At 45.4% G+C, this 22,357-nt stretch overlaps 1 protein-coding gene and 1 long non-coding RNA gene across 3 annotated transcripts in view; one reads left to right on the forward strand and one right to left on the reverse strand.

Annotated features, from left to right (window-relative positions):
* The window catches only part of SORL1 (sortilin related receptor 1), a 100,003-nt gene extending 87,163 nt beyond the window's left edge, over nucleotides 1–12,840 (reverse strand). Inside the window, 1 exon segment of the mRNA XM_037882205.2 lies at nucleotides 12,367–12,840. Within this exon segment, the coding sequence (XP_037738133.1) occupies nucleotides 12,367–12,639 (273 nt within the window). The 5' untranslated portion in view covers nucleotides 12,640–12,840.
* LOC122463528 lies at nucleotides 886–22,093 on the forward strand. Of its 2 annotated transcripts, none has more exons than XR_006286974.1 (4): nucleotides 886–1,304; nucleotides 1,783–1,881; nucleotides 7,202–7,330; nucleotides 21,991–22,093. It is a non-coding gene; the product is annotated as an uncharacterized LOC122463528 (long non-coding RNA). The 2 variants fall into 2 exon arrangements; XR_006286973.1 differs by lacking the exon at nucleotides 21,991–22,093 and adding an exon at nucleotides 8,561–9,491.
* The last annotated feature ends 264 nt before the right edge of the window (nucleotides 22,094–22,357 follow it).

Here is a 22,357-nt window from a genome sequence, read left to right on the forward strand (position 1 = left end):
AACATGCCACGGGATGAGGAACATTTGGGAGGCACAATGGGGTTTTTTGCTACTAAATGATGCCAAGTTTAAAAGTGGGGCTCTCATGCACCCCAACATTCTCAAGGGTTTGGATCAGAGGTTTTGCTTTAGCCTGCTATGAATTCCCAAAAGCCTCCTCCACACTGGGCCATTATGGAAAACTTGTGGGATTAAACAAAAAAGCCAAAAAAGTCCACCACCAACCATCACTGCAGTATCAGGGCACTTGCCACTCAAAATCAACAACACCTATTGAAGTCCCTAGTGAATTTCATGGATTTTGTGGCATTTCTCCCTTTTGGGGTCACAACTCTGGGGATAGGGTAGTTTGGTTTTCTGTTTGGGGGATAGATTTTATGGATTTCCTCTTTTTTTTAATTGGTTGTTGGAAGGGATTTAGGGAGGCTGTCAATGGTGTGTCATTCTTATGGCCAAAAGCCCTTTCTGAAGAGGTCAGTTTTGCAGCGTTCCCTAAAGACAGTCAGATTCTGGATGCACCTGATCTCCTCTGGGAGTGTGTTCCCTACCTGAAGCCCCTCCACTGAAAATGTTCTGGCCCCAACTTGATTCCCCTTTATCATATTTACAGTTGCATTTTCTGTTTCCTTTTCTTTATACTGGGGAAAATTTGGATGAACCCAAGACTGTGATAGCACGTGGTAGCCTGTGGTGTGGGCGCATCTCACCCTGCTGTACACACAGGAACAAACCTCCTTGGTTCTTTCAAATGATGCTAGGTCATATATCTTGCCCAAGACACCTATGGAAGTTAGGTGCCTAAATCCCTTAGGCTCTAGGCCAAACTCCTGAGGAATGGAGTGGGAGAGGGGACTGTGTTTGGGAGGAGAAGGAAGACAGCTGAGTTTTATTAGGAACATCAGCCAATCAGCCCCCAGGTGACCGTGTTACCTTTAACAAGCCTGTTTAAGGTTGAGTCTTTATATAGAGGCTAAACTGCCACTTGGTAAAGTTTTTCTGAGAAGGATCGTAAGAGTCTTAGGGGGTTAGTTAGTATGTAGGCTCTTTGAGCTATTAGGTAGGGAATCCAGCAAAAGGGCTTTCCCTTTTTCATTCTCAAGCTTCCTGTGAAGCGTGACCCAGAATTAGGAATTCTCTCTGCCTCTGCTTTTATTCCTCTGATCCTCCCTGAAGAGACTCCAGTCTGTTGCTGTACAGTCTTATGATCCTGGGGGGGAAACTACTAGGAACTGAATGGCTGTAGGGATTAGTAATGGGACTCTGAGCCTTGTTTCTTTGGTTTGCTGGTCTAAGTTATGCCCCAGGTTGGTAATGTCTGATGCTTATCACCTGAATGTTTTATGTAAAGTGAACTGTAAAGGAAGGTTTATGTTATCCTAGAACCTAACAATCTAACTCTCCTGGCCCCGGGGTGCCTTCCTTAAAAACCTTTTAAATCTTGGCAACTCTCCACATGCCAGAGTGCACAGTGCTCTGCTTAACTGGGGAAAATCTCCCCAGGAACTGATTTAGCCTAATGAGAGGGAATGGCAAAGTCTGCTGTTTAATTGAGACAGTATTTGCATCAGTTCCACTTAATGGAGATGTGTTTTGGTCTTTGCCAAGTGATTAAGTAGGTATGAAATCTGCATGAAATTCTAATTGTTGTCCCGCTAATACAGAAGCTACTGAAAAGTTCAGAAGGGAAAAATCAAGTCAAAATGCAGTGAAGATTTTCCTGTATTTGTAGCTTAGCATTTTGCTACTAGGTCTCTTCCAGTTTTATTTTTTTTTGTATTTAAGTATTTTCTCCTTAATGGAACCACTGCTTAGCTGAAGCAACAAGATGTCCACCCCAGCAGCTCCACCTACAAGCACTGTCCTTTGCAGAATCACAAGCAGGTAATTGCTAATGTAGACCAACAGACTAGCCTGGGGAAACAGCCACTGGGCATCTTTACTGCTCCCGCATTTTGTTTCTTTCTGTGAAAGGGGTAATATTCTCTGGCACCCAGCATTCTAATGCAGATATCTACACAGATGAGCAAAGCTAGATTCTGATCTATTTAGCTTGGCTCAGGAGGGGAGAAGGTTTGCAATAATGGGAGAGGGGAGAAGGTTTGCTGTGATTCAACAACCCTCTACCTTCATATTTTAGCACTTCCAACAACTACAAAAATGCTGCTGTTTAAACACATTTTATACCCTTAAAAGTTACTACCAGGCTGTGTAGCTGTTGTGAGGCTGCTCTGCACACACAGTTGTACCTATTTAACTAAAATATCATTTGTATACCGAAGTTAAATGAGTGCAATTTTGTGTGGATGCTGAACCAGTGTGCCCAGTATGGGGGTTTGCACTCATCTAATTAAACAGGTGCTGTTCTGAAATAAACTGATGAACTTAATCTAATCTGAGGGCAAGTGTCCCCACCACAGCTGACACTGACCAGCCCCTTTGCTAAGGATCTCAGCAGCAGGACTCAATAGATTGAGCCCCCTCCCCTAATGCTATAGAGTTTCTCCAGGCCATGACTGAGACAGTAACTTAATTTAAAAAAAAAAAAATTACAAATCATAATACTTAAAAACATACAAATGCAGTGGTGGCCAAATACCTGCCATTAAAGCTATTCTTAACGGGCTCAGTCATCTGCATCAGTGAATTCATTCTGCTGTGAATCAGCAATCTGACTATATGACTCCAACAACAGCATGGGCCCCCCGCTTCCCTCCCCCAAGCAACTTTATTAATGAAAGTTCTGAGAGAGAAGTACTTGGAGGTTGCTGCTATGCACTTCAAACAACCGGCACTGCACAAATGTGTGTCTAAGTATTTGATCATCTTCTCCCTTCCTTGTATGGATCTCTTCCAAAATGTGGAATTTAAACAAATTTTGTTACTCCTAGACTTCAAAACAATGTAACAAAAACAGTCATTCAAAAGGCTGACAGCTGTGTACATTCAAGTTAAAGGGATACCATCACTTAAAATCATTGGTCTGAAGCATTTAACTTTGTTAAAAGTAGTGTCTCATATTTAAAAAAAAAAAAAAAAAAATTCTGTTCAGTTTATTTACTTAAGTCATTTGGCAACACTCTGTAGAGTCCTCTCCTTGTTTCCCATCTCTGTGGACCTTTCATAGGCCAACAGCAGGTGAGAGAGGCTCAAAAGCAGACTGTGGTTTTAGGCAGGGCAAGTGCAGTATCTGAAACTGACTAGACTTCCAGCTGTCCACTGACAAGATTTCTATGTCCCTTTAAAAATACTCACAACATCGTAACAGGAATATTCACTCTACTATGCTCCTCCTCAAATATTTAAGCAGTTACCCGAGATATCTCAAACTTGATTGGTGAAGAAGGAATCCCAAGAGAAAACCTTGTAGAAAACAAGTTAATGCTTTAAAAAGCTTAGTTAGGAGACCTTCGAACAGCCTTCTGAGAAAGTTGTGCAATTTCCTTGTGTGCTACTCTCTAGTGGGTCAGAAGGGAAACTATGCTATGACATGTATTGACAAAAGCAATGGGGCTTTAAGGCAAGGCCATCCTAACCCTCTTCTACTTGTCCTTTAATGCAAGTCATGCATTAAGTCTGGTAGGTAAATACCACACCGCCCTCTTCCTCCTGCTCACTCCTGAGAGTTCTGCACCATCTTGGCACCGTGGATGCATTAAGATGGAGTGAGAACTTGAATGTCGTCTCCATGCTAGTGCCTTTGCATGTCACGTTCCCTATCACCTCCACCACGGTACCTTCTGCTTTGCTTCCGAGCATCTCTTTCTATCCCTGCCAGCGTGCATCACTTCTTGTGGCGCTGGGGTTGAAAACACTCGTGTGCCTGGTTATGAAACATGGATGATTCGTTTCAAAGAACTAGTAGGCTAGCCTCATCCTTTTACAGTGAAGTCCCGGGTTTTCTCCTTGCTCCTAACATCTCTGCTGTCAAGAAACCTCCTCTACCAACCCCTTTTTAAGGTGTGTGGACTCTGAAACATTGGGCTTTTACAAAGCTTAGGATAATCTGGGTCCTCAGCTTAGAGAGGTGGAAGCAGCACCCTGTTGGAATTCAGCTCCCAGAAATTGAAGCAATGCTCCTGGGGCCCTCAGTTACTCAGCAAGAGTGGAGTCTCCAGGAGCAGAGAGGGAGTTGGTGCAATCCCAGGGAATATAAGGGGGCTTCAGTTATGGGAGCAGGGAAAGTTAAGGCTCTGCTGAGGTCAGTGTATTCTAGAGATGGCTCCATAGAAAGCATTAGATGTAACAGCCACCACGCTAGGGGGCTGTGACCTCTCGGTTAAGATTGTAGCTAAATGTTTTACTAAGCGCTTTGGCTGAAGGACACAGGGTCAAACTGTGCAGCTAGAGTAATGCCACTGATTACACCAGCATTACTGCTGACTTACCCCAGTATAAATAAGAGCAGAATGTGCCCGAATGCCAGCCAAACGATAAACGCTGAAACCTGCTGTTGCATAACAAAAATACAATGAAACCTTGAATACTTCTCCCCACCTGCTTTAACTGGAACAGTAGAAACACTGTGACGGAACACTGTTTCCAGGTAAACATCTCGCCTGCCAAGTTTCAGCATAAAGCAAGCATCAGAGACAGAGATAAGACCACCTCTTCCCACCAAAATCCTACTGGTGAGGACAGAATGTAAATGCAGAAAGTTATAGAGCTAGCTGCAATGGTATGGTCAAGTTTATAAGAGGCAGTGTTGTCCAGTGGATAGATCCGTGGACTAGGACTTAATAGACTTGGGTTGCAGTCCTGTCTTTGCCCCTGGTCTCCTGAGTGCTATTTACCCTATTTATTATTTTCCCTTTTGCACAATGCTTAATGGGCAGCAGGTTTAAACAAATAAAAGGAAGTTCCTCTTCACACAGCACACAGTCAACCTGTGGAACTCCTTGCCTGAGGAGGTTGTGAAGGTTAGGACTATAACAGAGTTTAAAAGAGAACTGGATAAATTCGTGGAGGTTAATAAGTCCATTTATGGCTATTATTCAGGATAGGTAAGGAATGGTGTCCCTAGCCTCTGCTTGTTAAAGGGTGGAGATGGATGGCAGGAGAAAGATCACTAGATCATTACCTGTTAGGTTCACTCCCTCTGGGGCACCTGGCATTGGCCACTGTCAGCAGACAGGATACTGGGCTGGATGGACCTTTGGTCTGACCCAGTATGGCCGTCCTTATGTAAATCGGGGATCACATCATGAAGTTAACAGGCAGCAAGTTTAAAACAAGTAAGAAGTACTTCTTCACACAATGCACAATTAACCTGTGGAAATTGTTGCCATGGGATGTTGAGGGCCAAAAGTGTAACTGGATTCAAAAAAGAACTAAAGTTCATGGAGGATAGGTCCATCAAGGCTATTAGCCAAGATGGTCAGGGATGTAACCCTATGCTTGGGATGACCCTAAACCGCCTGCAGCCAGGAGGGGAAGATAGGGATAGATATCTACGAAATTGCCCTGTTCTGTACACTCCCCATGAAGCTCTGGTACTGGCTACTGTCGGAGACAAGATACTGTGCTAGATAGCCCATAGGTCTGACCCAGAGTGCCCATTCTTATGTGCCCTTGCATAAATCACTTCACTTTTGTGCCTTTATTGCACCATCTGTATGCAGGGTGTGTGGGGGATGATACTGGATGCTTTTGTTAACCAACTGATTTATATCAGCTGGGTACTGCTATGATTTTTGGGAATGAATGGGAGAAAATGGAGCTTTTGGCTGATTTTCTGTATTGCTACAAGTAAGCTTGTCTGAACCAAACAAAAGTTACTTTGACAATCCAGACTGGCTACCTAATGCTCAAGGGTTGTTTAATTATCATTTGTATTAGACACCAACAAACACCCAGCACAAAAGCTGGATGCTAGAAGGTTAAACTCTGTTCTTGGAAGGACAATTATTGATGGGCTGGCAAATTAGGTCAAAATTAAGTATGGTTCATTTCAAATGTAGTGAAATTGATTTCTGCATTCACATAAGATGGAATTTGCCCTGCCAAGCAGATTTCTATACTCTTCAAAAATAGAATGTTCTCTGTCCACATCACCAAACCTCCTCTCTCCCCCTCTTCCCTCTCACAATCAGATCAGTCCCCAGAAAAGGTTTGTTCCCACAGATGCTGGGCTATTTGCCCCTTAAACAAATTAACAAAATGTGATCTGGCAATCCTCAAATGAGATCAAGTTGAAAACAAAACAAAATACAGTGAAGCAAATTGAGCATGGGGTACCAGCCTGGGACTCTGAAAATCTAACCTTAGCTCTGCAGCTGAACTGCAGCATGGCCTTCAGCAAGTTACTTTACCTCTGTTCTTCTCCCCCACCACCCCCACCGCCACCCCCGGATGAAACCTATCAATCTGATATTTCTGACAGTGCTTTGCAATGGGCGAGTGTGCTACATAACCCAGCTAAAAATATTCTTTAAAAAGCCAGCTGGATATTATTTATTGGATGTGGGGTGCAGGGGGACTCAAATGATTTTTCTCACCAGCCTTGGCAAATTAAAACCTTGAAGACCCAGACTGAGTTTCTTTGTAGGGACCTACTACATTGTAATATAATGTAGGTTGCAGTAGGGCTCAGTGCAGTAGGTGTTATGCAAACACAAGGACGAGACGGTCTCTGCCCCCAAAGAACATGCATTAAGAGGAAAGGTTACTGAGGTGACGATAGGCCTACAATTTATTACTGACATTTCTTTTGTTTAACATAAATGCAAAAGGGCTTTGCAGACCCCTTTGGGGACGATGCTCCATGCATAGCCCTTGAGTGGGAATCGAGGCTGCTGTTATTGGCAGAGTGAAGAGGGCTGGAGCACCAACACAAGGGGGGTAGTAAAGTAGTCTTTAAGGGGCAGAATTACACATGGCCTTGACAGCAACAGCAAGAATCTGAACTTGATGTGGCGGAGAAAGTCAGTGGCTGGTTTCAAAAGGGGTTTAACGTGGGGTCAATGAGCAAGGCTTTTAACTGCTCTAGTTTGTCTGAACTGGAGTGGGGAGGATGGCATGGGTGTCAGAAGCCAGTGCGGAGGAGGCTGCAAAAACTGAGGCAGGAGATGAGGCCTGGATGAGGGAGGTCTGTGTGTGGACAAAGAAGGGTCGAATTTTTACACACCGCTTCATCGCTTTAAACTAGGAGCAAGGCTGTAGAAATTCCACTCCTTAACGTGTCCATTTCCTTTGTTTCCATCAGAGTTGGGAGACAGCCACTGAGATCTCGCTTGTGCTGGTTCATCGGTTCCTCTTCCAAGCTGGCTACGGCACGAAGCGGATTCAGATACTGAATTCCACGGCGGTGGAGAAAAGCTAGTCCAGAGAAGAGGTAAGCCATGCAATGACAGTGGGGATCTCTGTTCTCCCCCTTGCACACACAATAATATACACTAGGAATGGAATTCCCCTTATTCCTAAGGGGGACACATCTGGGGTGTCCCAGGAAGTTTTTCAGGTGGCTGAAATGTGCTCTGGATGCCAACAGAGATCTGTGACAGCGGGCTGCGAATGGCTCTTTCAGGATTCTCTGGGTGTAGGGGTGCTATTGTTGTAAGGAAGCACGGAGTTAAAAGCACTGGAACTGTTAGACAGGAAAGGAGCAGCTGCAGACAGGTTAACAACAACTAACGTCTTGAGTCCAACCACTTGATGATGCCTTCAGCAGGGAAGGGGCTATCCAGAGGCAACCAAGTTGCTGATGCACCCCCAGCAGTGCAGGTGTCGAAAGAGCAACCTTCAGAACCGTAGGCACGTCTCGCCAGGCTGCATGGAGCTCTGAGCAGAACCCAGGATGGCGCTGTGTTGATTCGTTTCAATTGCGCCCATGAGCAAAAACCACTCTTATCTTGAAACCGAGTCTCCTGAGTCGAGCTCGCAGCTTGTGAGGCTGAAACACAGCAGCCGATGCCTTAGAATAAGCAAGAGCCAGATGGAGAAAAGGGGCGCAAAGGGAAGACAGAAGGCTCCCGATAATCTGACCTGGAGCATAGCACTAAGTTAAATACGTTGTACGTCTCTGATGCAGGGCCTGACTTCCAGAGGCGCTGAGCACCTGCAGCTCCTACTGAGTTAAGCTATGGGTGCTCAGTGCTTCTGAAAACTGGCTCCCGAAACCATCCAGGGAACTGTTGCTTAATGCAGTGGGGGAGAAAAGGAATGTTATAATTCCTTAAGCTTGCACATTAAGCCAAATGACAGCTGAGAGGGAAAGTTCCCCGTCCTTGCCACCCATCTTGTTGGCTCTCTGGAACAGGGAATGATCTTAAAGCACCTAGCGCTAGGTAAGCTATACCCTGGTCTCATAGAGCCCCCCAGCTTTAGGTCTTTCATTTCCTGTCTCTGGCTCCCTGATGATCCCCAGACACACAACTAGGAGCCAGGGACTCTACAAACCCTTAACTGCAGCATTCCCTTTGAGATAGGAAGTACTAACCCCTAGCTACAGAGGGGGGGGGAAATCAAAGGATTAGCGATTTGTCCAAGATTTTGCAGAGCCAGGATTAGGTTTGTAAAGAACCCTGAGGAGCTGAGAAGTGCTTAGTATTGCATTTTCGTTCAGGTTCTCTATCTCCTATTTGGAGAGGGCTGAGGGGGACACGCAGAGCTGGACTTCTTATTGGAGAAACAAAATGGGGATATGAGAGCTGACGTGACCACTAGCAAAGGCCCCAAATCGTGTGTCTGTCACATTGGGCTTTTAGTCAATGTATCCCCCAAAAATCACGCTGCCCATCTGCTTTTGTTCAAGTCAAAAGGAACCAATGGACAAGCAGACTCTTAGCAAGACCTTATTGCTGGATGGGGCCTCCATGAGATTTTGCCCGATATGCAGCTGTTAGAAGGTACTGTGAATCGAAGCTGGGCAGTATGTTTCCTTTGTCTTGCTGACTGTAGCAGTCTTGGGCTGATCTATCCAAGGTACTTCACTCAGCTGGAGTCTAAAGCTGATGCTGACCCTTTCTAAAATTGCCCTTCTGTCTGAATCTTTTCCTACTATTGTTACGAGAAACACCTGTGACAAAAGGAGAGGGGTTCCTTTACGTTGGTGCATTTGACAGTACTTCAGGGGTAGCCAGTTCTAGAATGTCCCTTGCCTAATCACCAAGCTCGTCCTTTCCCTCTGTTTGAGTAAGTAACAGGGGACAGGACACTTTAAAAAAGAAAAAATGCCATAGTTAAAAACTACAAGATGGTACCGGAAACTTCTTTCTGCAATGAAGTTTCAAACTGACATTCACCCTCTGCTATCTGGAACCTGGGCCTTAGATTTCTCATAGCTTGTTCTGTAGCAGTGGAAGGACAAGAGGTTAAAACTCAAGCCTCAAAACAACGTATCATGCTGTTAGAAAGAGTGACTCAGTTCTCCAGGGAAAGCGCTCTTTGAAAATCAAAGGCAACAAGAAAAGGCCAAATAAAGTGGAACTTTGATGTTTTACTCCTACTGCTGCTTCCCATTTGTCCTGGTCTGGTTGGCAATGGAATTACTGTGGTCGGTTTTATTCAATCTCTGATGTTGCAGACTGCTGCCAAAACTTTCCACCTGAGCTGTTCAGGAGGGTTGAATGAAAGCCACTGGAGGCTGAGTGGGAATTGATAGAATAGTGGTACCAAAAGCGAGAGTGAGTGTCAGGTTCTCTGCAAATGACCTCATTATGCTCTCTCAAATGCAGTAAGTGTCAGGGAAGCCAACAAGCATTGTGTCAGATGTGTAGGAACTGCTCTCTCCAGGCGTTCGGAGAAATGACCTCAGAGCAGCCTTTCCCCAACCTGCTCGTTTCCTGCTTCACCATTAAAGCAGCTCTTACTGTGCCAAAGAGTCTATATCCTCTATTTCAAATGGGATGGATCAGTAGATCCCATTCCACATCTTGCTGCTTTACCGGATTCTCCCTTCAGGATATCAGCAAAAAAATCTGTAAGATGTGATGAACTGAAATGGCATTAAGGGTCAGAATGTGTGGGGAAACTAGACTTCTTTATGTGGCAAAACCCAGACTGAAGCATGAAGCAAAACATTGCTCAATGATGGCTAGTTACACTTCCCCTGAGCAGCCTTGAGCTAACACGGGGTTCAGAACCAAGTTCAAGTAAAGGCCATCGCTTGAATAACTTAATGTAGTGAGGCCTTCTGTAAATTGGACGAGCTGCTTTGTTAACTTCAGGGCTGCCTCTAGCAGGCACCAAGCAAGCTGCATTACAACACTCCTTTCCTGTCCCTGCTTAAAGTGATCCCCTGCAATTCTCAAAAAGGGTTTCTGCGAACTGTTGTCAATGCAGTGAAACGTGTTCAGTATCAAAACTGGCGCTAGGAGACTACAGTGAAACACTTCTACTCTCTGATCTCCACACCACTTTCTCTCAACACTATTCAGAAACAGGTTTCAGAGTAACAGCCGTGTTAGTCTGTATTCGCAAAAAAAAAAAGGAGTACTTGTGGCACCTTGAAGACATCCGATGAAGTGGGCTGTAGCTCACGAAAGCTTATGCTCAAATAAATTGATTAGTCTCTAAGGTGCCACAAGTACTCCTTTTCTTTATTCAGAAACAAGCTCCTTTTCTCTCTCCTCCCTCTTCCCCCGCCGCCCCCGGGGTTGGTGGAAGGCAGATCCTGAATCCATTGCATGGTGGCTTCAGAAAGGTGCATATAAAATGCCGCCTTGGGATGCGATTTCTTTTATGGCGGAAGGGTGGGATAAGTGAAGTACTAAGTGCAAATCACTCAGCCACATTCATTTTAGCTGTGCTTTGTATTCCGTTCAGTCGGAATAAAATGCCTCTACCCCATCAAGATGTGCATTTATAGTTTCACAGGCCAAGTGAGTGATTTTTTCCATGCAATCCCCTCTTTCCCCTTCGTCGTTTCCAGAGAAGGGCAGATCATTCTATAGGGGACGTTACCCTCTTTTACAGGGGTAAAAGTCTCGTGTCTTTATCTGTTGCTAACATTTAGATGACTAAAATCAAAAGGTTTTCTTTCAAGTCCTGCTGCGACGTGTGCCTAAAGCAGTCTCTTGTCTAATACACTTCATGCCAGCGAAGGAGCTGGAGTGTTGTGGGCTACAAGCTGCAGGGGGAGGAATGTCTGTCTCCAAAATCTGTCATCAGTTTCTCAAAACTGTCATTTCAGGACACCTACTAGGCTGAGTAACTTTCAGCACCCAAACTTTCAACCTGTAACTGCCTGCCCATGTCCCATCTACAGGAAAGGCCACCCACGCCTTTTTGCTCGAGGCAAAAGGTGAACGTTGTATTTATACACAAAATGGGACTGGCCGCCACTTTAGAGGGAATGGAAGTCATTTGCACAGCACCGAGTGTCAGAACAGAGCCTGTGCAGTTGATTTCAAACTACTTACAATTTTCAGTCTGAAATTTGATTTTTTTTAATTGATTTGTTTACATGTGGGCCATACAATGTCACCTTGGCATTGTCAATACCACAACCTGACCACAGACCTCCCTGAATTTATCCACCAAACCTATTGTTTTATTAGCACCGTCGGGGGGGTGGGTTAAAGGAGGTCCTCAAGAGGAAGTCTGATTACTTGATAAGACGACACACTAACTGGGGAAACCATCTGCACTATTTCTGATTGTTTACAAGATAACCTAACCTCTGTATGGCAGAGGGCAATTTACCCTTTCGGTTGCAGCACCCAGAGGGCCCCCCCCCTCAAGTAAAACGGTTCAGAGTTGCCATTTAAATTATTTGATGAGGGGGTGCATGCAGGGTGATTTTAATATTAGTCAGTTCTAAGCAGAACAGTGTTTACTCCCTTGCACTGGAATGATGCAATGCTCCCTTCTGCTCGGTTTGGTTTTAACTACCAAATATTAAAATAAACACTTCTGAGTTCTCCAACCAGGGAGCAACGAATCACGCCGCTTGGCTCTAACGGGACCTGTGCGTGACCTGGGCCACCTTTCCTGAAAAAACGGGGGGAGAGCTCCGGGAATGTGCACGTTGGGTCTGGTGCTTTGGACAGGTGAGAGAGCCTAGATGCAAGGTGCTCCGGTCATATTCAGAGTGCGTGCCAGCGACCGGGCGGGAGGAGTGGGGGAGAATGACTGCATGCATTGCTCTCGACACCCCCGCTCTATAAGGGGAGCACTGCACAGAGCCACAGCGCTCCTAGCAGCCCCTTTGCCATGGGAGGCGAAACGTGGTGCAAGGAACGAGTGCCGCTGGAAGCCGGGGTTGCAAGGCGTGCACACAACAACATGCCCCTCATTGCACGCGACGCTCCCCTTTCTCAACCGGGGGGTTCCGTGGCCGGGAACGCCTGCCACCCGGGGTCCTGCGAGGGGACCCCGGCAAGGCAAGCGTGCAGCGGGGGAGTCGCAGGGTGTTGCCAGGCTACTCACCTGTCCGTACACCTTAATGAGCTCTTGCTGCTGCTCCGCAGCGCTCCTCTTCCTCCGCGGCTGAAGCCTCTCGCCTGCCCTGCCCGTCCCTCTGTCACCCAGGCTCAGCGCCGCTCCTTGCAGCAGCGCGAAGCCCCGGTCCTGCGGCCGGGCTGCAGCCCCCCCGTGCAGCCGCAGCGTCCTGGCGGCGGCCGGGTAGGGGCTCCAGGCGAGCAGCAGCAGGGCTGCCAGGCAGGGGAGTCTCCGCTCCCCACGGCTGCTCCCTGTCGCCATGTTCCTCCTCCTCCTCCCTCCTCCTCCCGGGTGCTGGTGGGGCTGCTGCAAAGTGGGGCGCCGCCGCCAGGAGAGAATGTGCAATAGGGAAGGGGGGGGGGAGGGAAGAGGGACGCAACCGCGGCGGCGGCGGCCCGAGCCCTGCGGCCCCCGAGCTGGCGCGAGCCGCGGCCGGGCTCTGCACGCGCGGCTCCGGGGGCTGCGCGGCGCCCCTTGCTCGGCGCGTGTGGCCGGGTCCGGAGGGAAGCGCCGCCGAGCTCGCTCGCACCGGCCGCCCGGGTGCGACTTGCAAGTCACGTGTAGTAGCCAGGCTCTAAGCTGCTTTGCTTCCTCTCCTGACCCAGAGGAAACAGGGCAGCCCCACAAGCAGGTGACCTCTTCCCCCTTCTCCCCGAAATCCTAGCTACGAGCTTCTTGGAGATTTTTTAAATCTGTTTTCAAGGCATGAGCTGGAACGGGCAGTGTGTTCGCTTAAGAGGGCGGTGAGGCCGCAAGGTCTGCATTTGCGGGAGTAATAAAGCATCCCACGTGCACCGCAAACTCGGGTGCATTTGAAAAGGGGTCTGGATGCAGATGGACCATAACATCTGGGCCTTTCTGTCTCGGGGTTTTATACTGCCACCTATCACTGCAGCATCTGCGTGCACTTTCAAAAGTAACCTCTGTGTTTGCACTAGTGCAAGCTTTTTGCATTTGTGAGGTGGTAATTATCTAAATACAGTTTAGTTTATAGAGCCCCCAAAAGCATGCAAGGTGCTACACCGAGCTAGAATAAGTCAGCTTTCTCCCCCTACCACTTACAATCTTACACCATCCTGGTTTAACTGAAGAATGGTTTAAGAAGACGACAGGTTTCAGAGTAGCAGCCATGTTAGTCTGCATCCGCAAAAAGAACAGGAGGACTTGTGGCACCTTAGAGACTAACCAATTTATTTGAGCATAAGCTTTCGTGAGCTACAGCTCACTTCATCGGTACTCTAAGGTGCCACAAGTACTCCTTTCCTTAAGAAGACAAGTGAGTGTGGACACCAGATGGGTGGCTTTGTGGTCATGTCTTAGGTCAAAATGATCAGAGATCAGGGGTGGCCAACCTGTGGCTCCGGAGCCCCATGTGGCTCTTCAGAAGTTAATATGCAGCTCCTTGCACAGGCACCGACTCCAGGACTGGAGCTACAAGCGCCAACTTTCCAATGTGCCGGGGGGTGCTCACTACTCAACCCCTGGCTCTGCCACAGGCCCTGCCCCCACTCCACCCCTTCCTGCTGGGCCCTCACTCCTCCCCCTCTCCCCCGGGGCCTCCTGCACGCCACGAAACAGCTGATCGGGAGAGAAGGGGCACGGCGCGGATCTGCGGAGCTGACAGTGGGTGGGAGGCGCGGGGAGTGGGGGCGGGAGCTGATGGGGGGCTGCTGAGGTTTTACTGTGGCTCTCTGGCAATGTACATTGGTAAATTCTGGCTCCTTCTCCAGCTCAGGTTGGCCACCCCTGTCCTAGACAATCACTGGTGTTGGTTGTCTTCGCTGGGGGGAGGGCTAACTTGAGACATCTTGTACCTGATTTTCATAAGCCCTGAGCATTGACAACTCCACCTGAACTCAGCTGGAGCGATGGATGCATGGCATCTCTGCAGATCATGCCCAAGATATCTACAGCTGAGTATGCAAAAACGAGATCGCGAATCAGAGGCCGCTCAAAAAGTTGCGGTGGAGCTTTCTTTGCGTTAACTTTTCCCTGTCTATGAAACGGGGGTAACGTGCCCATCAAGCAGGGATTTTGTGAGGCTTTATTACAAAATGTTTGAAAAGCATTTTGAGAACTAAATGCCATATAAATTACAAGTGTTATTTGCACCAGCAAAAGATTGATTACCCACGTGAAACTGCAAGTGCAATATTTTTAGGCACGCACCGGTTTCAGATTGCCTGCATCTAAAATTTTACTGCACACGACAGTCATTTTGGAGGGGAGGATGGCAAGTCGTATTGTTTCAGAGTCTACACTTTGTGAGCAAAGGTAGAGGCCATGTGACCACATCTGAAGCTGGTGCAGTACATCTCTTAACCAACAAAGGCAGGTAGAAACACATCACCTCCCTACCCACATGATGGGGATGTTCCAATCTACCGCAAGGAATGCCAAGCCATTCACACTGCTCCAAGACACATACAGCATAAAGATGGCATGATAAATGTAAGTCATGAAGCTGAGGCTAGAAGGTTTATAGTGGTGGAACCTGAGCTGGGGAGCACCTTACAAGAAGGAAATTAGAAGGAGCTTGACCTTGGTATATCTGGGGCTAAAGACAAAAGCCACCTCTTTGGAAATACCTTTCCTCTGCAATATATTCCTAGGACCAATCCACAAATGGAGAAACTGGAACAGAAGAAATGTGAGGGAAGAAGAAAGCAAGAATCTCTTAAATCTGCACCAAGAACAAATGCAGACTGTGAGAAAATTGCTGCTTAGGTTACACTGTGTCCTACCTTTAATTTCAAAGGCTACTCTGGCCTAATAATACTGAGCACCAAATCTCCCCACTTTTGAAAACGTGGCCATTAAGTCTTTAATGGAAGAATGATTTATTTTTTTTTAAACACCTCAGGATGGTCCATGGCGGCAGCAGGTCTTTAAAAAAAAAAAAAAAAAAATTTTAGTATAAAGATTTGAAGGCTAATTTTTTCAATTAATTCACAGTTCAAACCTCTCTGGCTGTATTTGGGGTGGGTTTCTTATTTAGATTTGAATCAGTTGACCTCGGATCACAAACGTGTTGTGAAGGGTACATGTCCCCTTTCCACTCCGCACGCCTGTCACCCCCGACTTGGTCTGTGGATGCCTACAAGTGACTTGTGCAAAATCTTGGAAGATTTTGAATGATAAAATACTTAATGAGGGCACAATCCTCTCATCTCAATCACATTTGTTCTCCACGTATGTTTATTTATTCAGCTAAGCAAGGAGATGCAAATGAAGTGGTTTAATTTAGTTCATACCAAAGTAGCTTCTTACATGTGGTAGTTAATGAAAAGAGTCTGATGGTATAAAACAAATAGACTATTAAATTATGAGAATATTTCCGGTCAAAATTGACTCCTGTTTAGGGCCAGAGCATCTGCAAACATTGGCCCTGATCTTCTAAACAGTTATAATTTTACTCACACAGCTAAAGCTAAGAATATGCATAAGCGTTTGAAAGCTTGGGGTCATTCTCTGTGCAGCCATTTATATTGTATGTTGATAATAGCCTGGACATGATGTGTTTATTATGCAGATGACATTTTTTTCAATACGGCCTGTATTTGTGCTACTCAGAAAGTCTTCCTTGAGAAGTTCATCATACTGGCATTTTTTTTTAGTGTAAGTTGTTTTACCAAAGCTCAGTTACTCTAGCCACAAATGTAGTTCAGTATTCCTTCTGGAATTCAAGTAGAAATTGCTAATGAGAGAACCCACTCATGGGACAGTTTTCTCTTTACACTAAGCCAAACCCCAAACGCATAATAAATTATTAAAATAACAAGATGTTTGAACTATACCATAACTAAAGAGGTCCTAGATAATGCATTTTCTCAAAGATGGAAGGGAATGCAGTGAGTTAGAGGCTCTTTAGGGAATAGAATATCAGCCATATACATGATGAAACTTGATGGGCTAAATTAAAGTTGCAGTGATAACTCTACATTTTCTGGCAGTTTTTAAGTCAGCCGTACCGTGTTATTCTTAGCACAGTTTACTTTGTACGTGAATTTTCTTTACCATTTTTTGTGGGAGCCTGTGGGGCCAGGAAATATCCATGGAAGTGTGTGAGTTAGCACAATTTTTAGAATGCACCTTGTTTCATTTGAAGACTCTATAGCAAGGTAAAAGAGCCATTGTTTGTCATGCAAATAGGGCACTCAAGTCTACAAGCCTCGCTCAGTACTTATGTCTGGTCTGCGCTTAAAAATTAGGTAGACCTGGCGATGTTGCTCCAGACTGTGAAACATTTCATACCCTGAGCATCATACTTAGGTCGACCTAACCTCCAGTGTAGACACGGCTAAGTCAACGGGAAATTCTTCTGTTGACCTAGCTACCACCTCTTGGGGAGAAAGATTAGCTACATCGGTGGAAAACCCCCTTCCGTCAGTGTAGGAAGCATCTATGTTATGGTGGTGCTGCTGTAGCATAGACATGTCTTAGCCCAGTGGTTCTTAACCAGGGGTACAGAGAGGTCTTCCGGGGGGTACATCAGCTCATCTAGATATTTGCCTAGTTTTACAACAGGCTACATCAAAAGCCCTAGTGAAGTCAGTACAAACTAAAATGTCATACAATGACTTGTTTATACTGCTTTATATACTATACACTGAAATGTAAGTACAATGTGTATATTCCAGTTGACTTATTTTATAATTATGTGGTAAAAAGGAGAAAGCAAGCCATTTTTCAGTAACACTATGCTGTGACATTTTTGTATTTTGTGTGTGATTTTTGTAAGTCAGTAGTTTTTAAGTGAGGTGAAACTTGGGGTATGCAAGACAAATCAGACTCCTGAAAGGGGTACAGTAGTCTGGAAAGGTTGAGAGCCCCTGCCTTAACCTTTCTACTGAGTCTGCTAGGGAGGGTGCTGAGTATTGCTAAAGGAGACCTGAATACTTCTTCTCTAGGCACTAGCCTGTTATCACCAGATAATACCATATGAATCGCTAAACGGCTGTCTACTGATGAAAGCTTTTACAGCCAAAGCAGAAGATCCACCATGGGTTGGATCTGTCAATGTGTGTGCTGCTCACCCACATGGATAAAATTACTCCATGAGTTAAGACCACTCCTTCCTTTTTTACCCATTAACGATATATAATTTGAAGGCTAGAACATTTGTATCAAAATAGAATTAGGCCAAGGCTGCCCAGCAGAAATCAATGTGCTTTCTGCTTTTGTGACTTGCTAGCCTAGTGAACTGGCACACGTATAGTTTTTCATCATGGTTATTACCTGCGTGCCACAGCTGAGCAGTGCAGGGGGAAGGACGCTGCTGCTCTGGAAGAAATGGAAACGCAGAGGATCCTGTTATGCTGCTTGAAAGCAGAGTCCTGTGATAGGAAAGCGTTGAAGGGAATAAGGAGTTAGGGCCCCATTCTCAAAGGTGTTTAGGTACCATTGATTTCAAGGGAGTTAGGAGCCTAAAGACATCTGAGGATCTGGGCCTAGGTCTGTACACTGCCCTCTGTTTGTTTTTGTTGTGCTTTTATTAATGCAAAACTCCCCCCTCGAATTCCACAGGGAGTTCTGGATACAGCCTCTTAGCATGCTATGGCATTTAGCGGGTGTAAGGACTAAAGGAACGTTATCCAGTTCCCAAGGAAATCGATCACGTCTTTCCATTGGCTTCAATGGGAGTTGGATCAGGACCTAAATGCAAATAAGTTGATATGGTTGATGATAATGGTTGATGATAATGTAGGAGCAATTCCACCCTGGCAAAGAGATGCGTTTGGTGACCTAAGATATTTTTTCCATCTCTAGCTTGTTTGAAAAAATCCCTGGAGTGAGGCGCTTAAAAAATCCCTGGAGTGAGGCATACTCTCCTCCTATGTTAAGAGGGAGAGAATGTGATTAACTTCATTGTACTTGCTATATTGATTGACTTTCCCCTTGCATACCGTGAGGTTCTATTACTGGATATTAACACTATTTTAGAATTGCCCACGATGATTTCTTTCCTCATCTGACCATAACATCAGGTAGGAACAGTGGCTGCTCCTTAGCAACCCACGAGAGAGAGCCCTTTTAGCAGGGATGTAAGATCATGAAGAACAGCTAGATAGGAGTCCACGGCCCTGCAAGAATAGGATATAATTTCTGGCTGCAGAAGGGCTCAGATATTAAACTGATACAGCTGATCTTAGCCAAGAGGCAAAGAGGAAATGAAAAAGGCTGTTGCCCTTCACAATTAATCATCCTACCGCTACTTTTGTGCTAGCACAGTGTGCTCATGCCTCAGAAACCCAGCCCTTTCCTTCCGGCCTGGCTCACTTTTAAGCTCTGTATTTCATCTGAATTGTGCTACTATCATCCTAGTGCCCTCGCTGCCTCTAACACGCAGCCATCCACGAGGCAGTGCGCTGCTGCTGTTCTGTCAGGCCTTTACGCCACCACAAAATACTGGGTAGAGCAACGTGATTCACACAGCCAAAGAATTCATCCGCCTGCCCTTGGTGATGTACATAGGGGCAATACAGAAGCATGTTAGATTATGGTTCTTCCACATGTCTTGGCTCAGCAGCGTTGTCTTGCACGATCTTGGGGCATGAGGAGACCCCAACAACTTGATAGAGCTCCCCCTGGATATCTCAGGCAGCACACTGTCCATCAGGGATGCTTCTAAAGCGTGTATTGCTTGGTTTCATTTCTACTGTGGGAGTATTTGGGGGAGCTGGAATCTTCATTGCAGAATGCAAGGAAGGGTACTCCACACACTAGACTTTCACTTGCATGCTTAAAGACTCAAGACTTAAATTGTGAGCTCTCCGTGGCAGGGAGGGCCTGTCTTTTTATTTTGTGTTTGTACAGCACCTAGCGCGGTGGAGTCCGGGTCCATGCCTGGGGCTCCTAAGTGCTAGTGCAATACAAGTAGTCAATTTTATAATAATAAGTCTAAATCATATTCAAATCAGCACACTCAAATCGCTCCTTATCATCTTATTAATAACGTTTTAACCTAGTGTAACCAAGATGCATCACATTTCTTTTACTATTTTCCCCCACCCACACACACAAACCAAGGGTTTTAACTTTCACTAACAGAGTTAAGCTCCGTTTCAGTAACTGGTGACAAAGGGAGAGATTTTCAAAGATCCAAATGAGCGTTAGGGCCACCAACAGCCATTAGCTTTCGATGTCGTTTGGGCACCTAGCTATTGCAAATTACTACAATATGACATTTGTTACACGTACAGTGCCAAACTGCAGCAAATACCTGCTTAGCACAATGTGCAACTAATGTAAAAAAATGTATTTACTGTATGGGTTTTTCTTTTAAAACTCATCTGCATGGAGTTCATTCTTAGCCTTGGCCAGGAACTTTAATGGTCACCTGTCAAATGTTCCTTTTAGTAGCTAATTTGCAACATCACTGTCATCCTCTCTCTCAGACACTTCTTTGGCCTCTGTTATCACAGTGTCTGAGCACCTCATGATATTTAATATGTTTATCCTTACGACACCTTCTTTGTGAGGCAGGGCAATCCCCATTTCGTATATGAGGAAGTGAGTCACAAAGAGATTATGTAACTTCCCCAAGATCACATAGGATGTCAGTGATGGAGCAGGGAATTAAGCACTCTGAAGTGACAGGCTACTGATCTAACCACTGACCCATCCTTCCTTTCCCATCTTCCTGCTTCTCACCATCTTTGGCAGCTCCTTCTTACCATCCTGGAGTCTGACTAGGATTCTGCTCTTGCTTTCTGCTGATCTTCCCTTTTCCTGTGGCAGGCTCAACCATTCTCAGGTACTTAGTCATCTGCAGCTGTCTGTGTTCCTACTTAGAGAAGACAATACCAGTGACCCTGGATGACTGAAAAGATGTGCTTATGGCTTTTGGTTCCCACTTGGCACTTTTTGGTCTCTTATTGGTAAACCACAGATGTCTGGTAGGAATGGTAGCTGCACCAGTAGGAGAAGGTCTCAAGTCGTTTCCATTCATAGTTTTCCAGCTAGGAGATTGAAACCAGAATAGTAGATTTCCCTTCTTGCTTCTCATGCACTAGCTGCTGTCTGGGGACTTGCAACTGCTGGGAAATACATAAAAAGATTCAAACTGGCAACCGATGTCTGAAAGTTCATAAATCCCATGAACGACCCCTGGGCCATTCAGTCCCCCATGTTTTGGTTGATATTAACTGTAGAAGTGTTGTCCAGATCTTTCCCTGGGGTACTTTTCTCCTAGAAACAGAGTTAATGTATTTCACTTACTGAGTTAATTCAACTATAAGCCTTACTAATAAAGCGTGTAGCTATCTTGATTCAGTGTAAATGTCCCTCTAGAGGATTAGAGGTCAGGATGGATAAGGGCAGAGTCGACTGTCATGCTTATAAGATTTTTATTGTGCAAGAATCCATAAAACTGATCCTTATCAAGAACAAATGTGCAGTGCAGATAAGAGAAATTGGGGGAAAACATGTCATTATTTGGAAACCACTGCTAGAATCTGATTACTTAGGCCATGTCCCTTGAATTAACAAAAGGCCCTTTTTTTACAATCAAATATGGAGAAGTCTTTATAACAACCCTCCCAACTTGGGCTGTAGTCAAGGTTTGAACCCGGGGCTTTCCAAACTAAAATCATGAGACTTTATGAGCTAAAATAGTAATTCCCTTAGCTAGAGGTGACTCAGCTTCTCACCTGGATCAGCCATTATATGGGGACCAAGACCCATACTCTCCACATGTGGGTTGGATCAATTAAGACGACAGTAACTGGCTTATCATGTATTTCAGCCTAAATGGTTAAAGTTTGGCAAAGGTATAAGCAACTGAATACAGGTTTCAGAGTAACAGCCGTGTTAGTCTGTATTCGCAGAAATAAATTGGTTAGTCGCTAAGGTGCCACAAGTACTCCTTTTCTTTCAACTGAATACAGGGTCTTATAACGGAAAGTGTCGGGCAACCTATAGGCAGCATTAACAGCTCCTGCCTGTTACGATTTGGCTTATATAGGCTTTGGCTTAATTATACAGCATTTGGCTTTGTTAGATAGAGCTTTTCTTCCACCATATTATAGTATTTCATAAATGCTCTGGCCAAGATTTTCAAACCAGCTGCCTACGGTAGGCTCCTAAATCAATATTTAGGTTCTACATTTCTAAAATAGCTTGATGTTCACCTAATTGGAAAGAGGAAGGATAATTTAGTCAAGTTTTGTCTAGATACCCGTCTCCCCTTCCCTCTCATGAAGGATGCGGAGGTTCTAAGCTAGCTGAATTCCACCCTCCCTTGTTTTAGGAGTTTCTGATCTCGTTAAGCATTATGGGCCTGATCCATCGTTCACTGGAGTCAGTGGGAAGACTCCCACTGAGTTCAATGGTTGTTAGATCATGCCCTGTCAGAACTGGCCTTTCCTGTCCGTGCTCCATATAGTGATTCTTATACAGTGGACAAAGCTATCTGCCATCCACTGTATACAGAGGAGAGACAAGAATGCCTGTTTCATTCTTAAAGGACTTAACTGTTTGAGGTTGTTTTGGGTAGCGGTGGGGGGAAGGTGCCAAGGACCTTTTGAGTGTATTTAGTGTGCTGGTAAAATGGTAATGGGTGCATAATTGTTTCTTTGCTGAGGGAACTAGCCTATCCTTCCTTTGAAGCAGGTTTTAAAATCCATCCCATATTATGAAGGGGAGAGGGACAACACAGCAGAGTTCGTTAAGGAACATCTGGATTTCATTGGCAATGAACAATATGCACTTAGAGCTTTGAGGTAAGGCGCTCCCCCCAACCCTTTCCTTTTCCACTCTCTTAAAGGCACTTGTGTGCACTTTGAGGAATGTTTAACTGCATTCTAGCCACCGAGTGGTAAGATAAAATGCATCAGCCATGATTAGAGTATAGTCTACAATTGAGTCTACAGAGGCTAAAGGATAAAGAGCCGATAAAGCAATTGAAACAACAATCTCTTATGTGGCTGGCAGGTGAGAAACAGAGTAAAAAGGTACACTCTAGATGGGGCAGTGAGGT

This window comes from Chelonia mydas, chromosome 22 (assembly GCF_015237465.2).
Source record: "Chelonia mydas isolate rCheMyd1 chromosome 22, rCheMyd1.pri.v2, whole genome shotgun sequence".
In the NCBI taxonomy this organism is placed as follows: Eukaryota; Metazoa; Chordata; order Testudines; family Cheloniidae; genus Chelonia; species Chelonia mydas.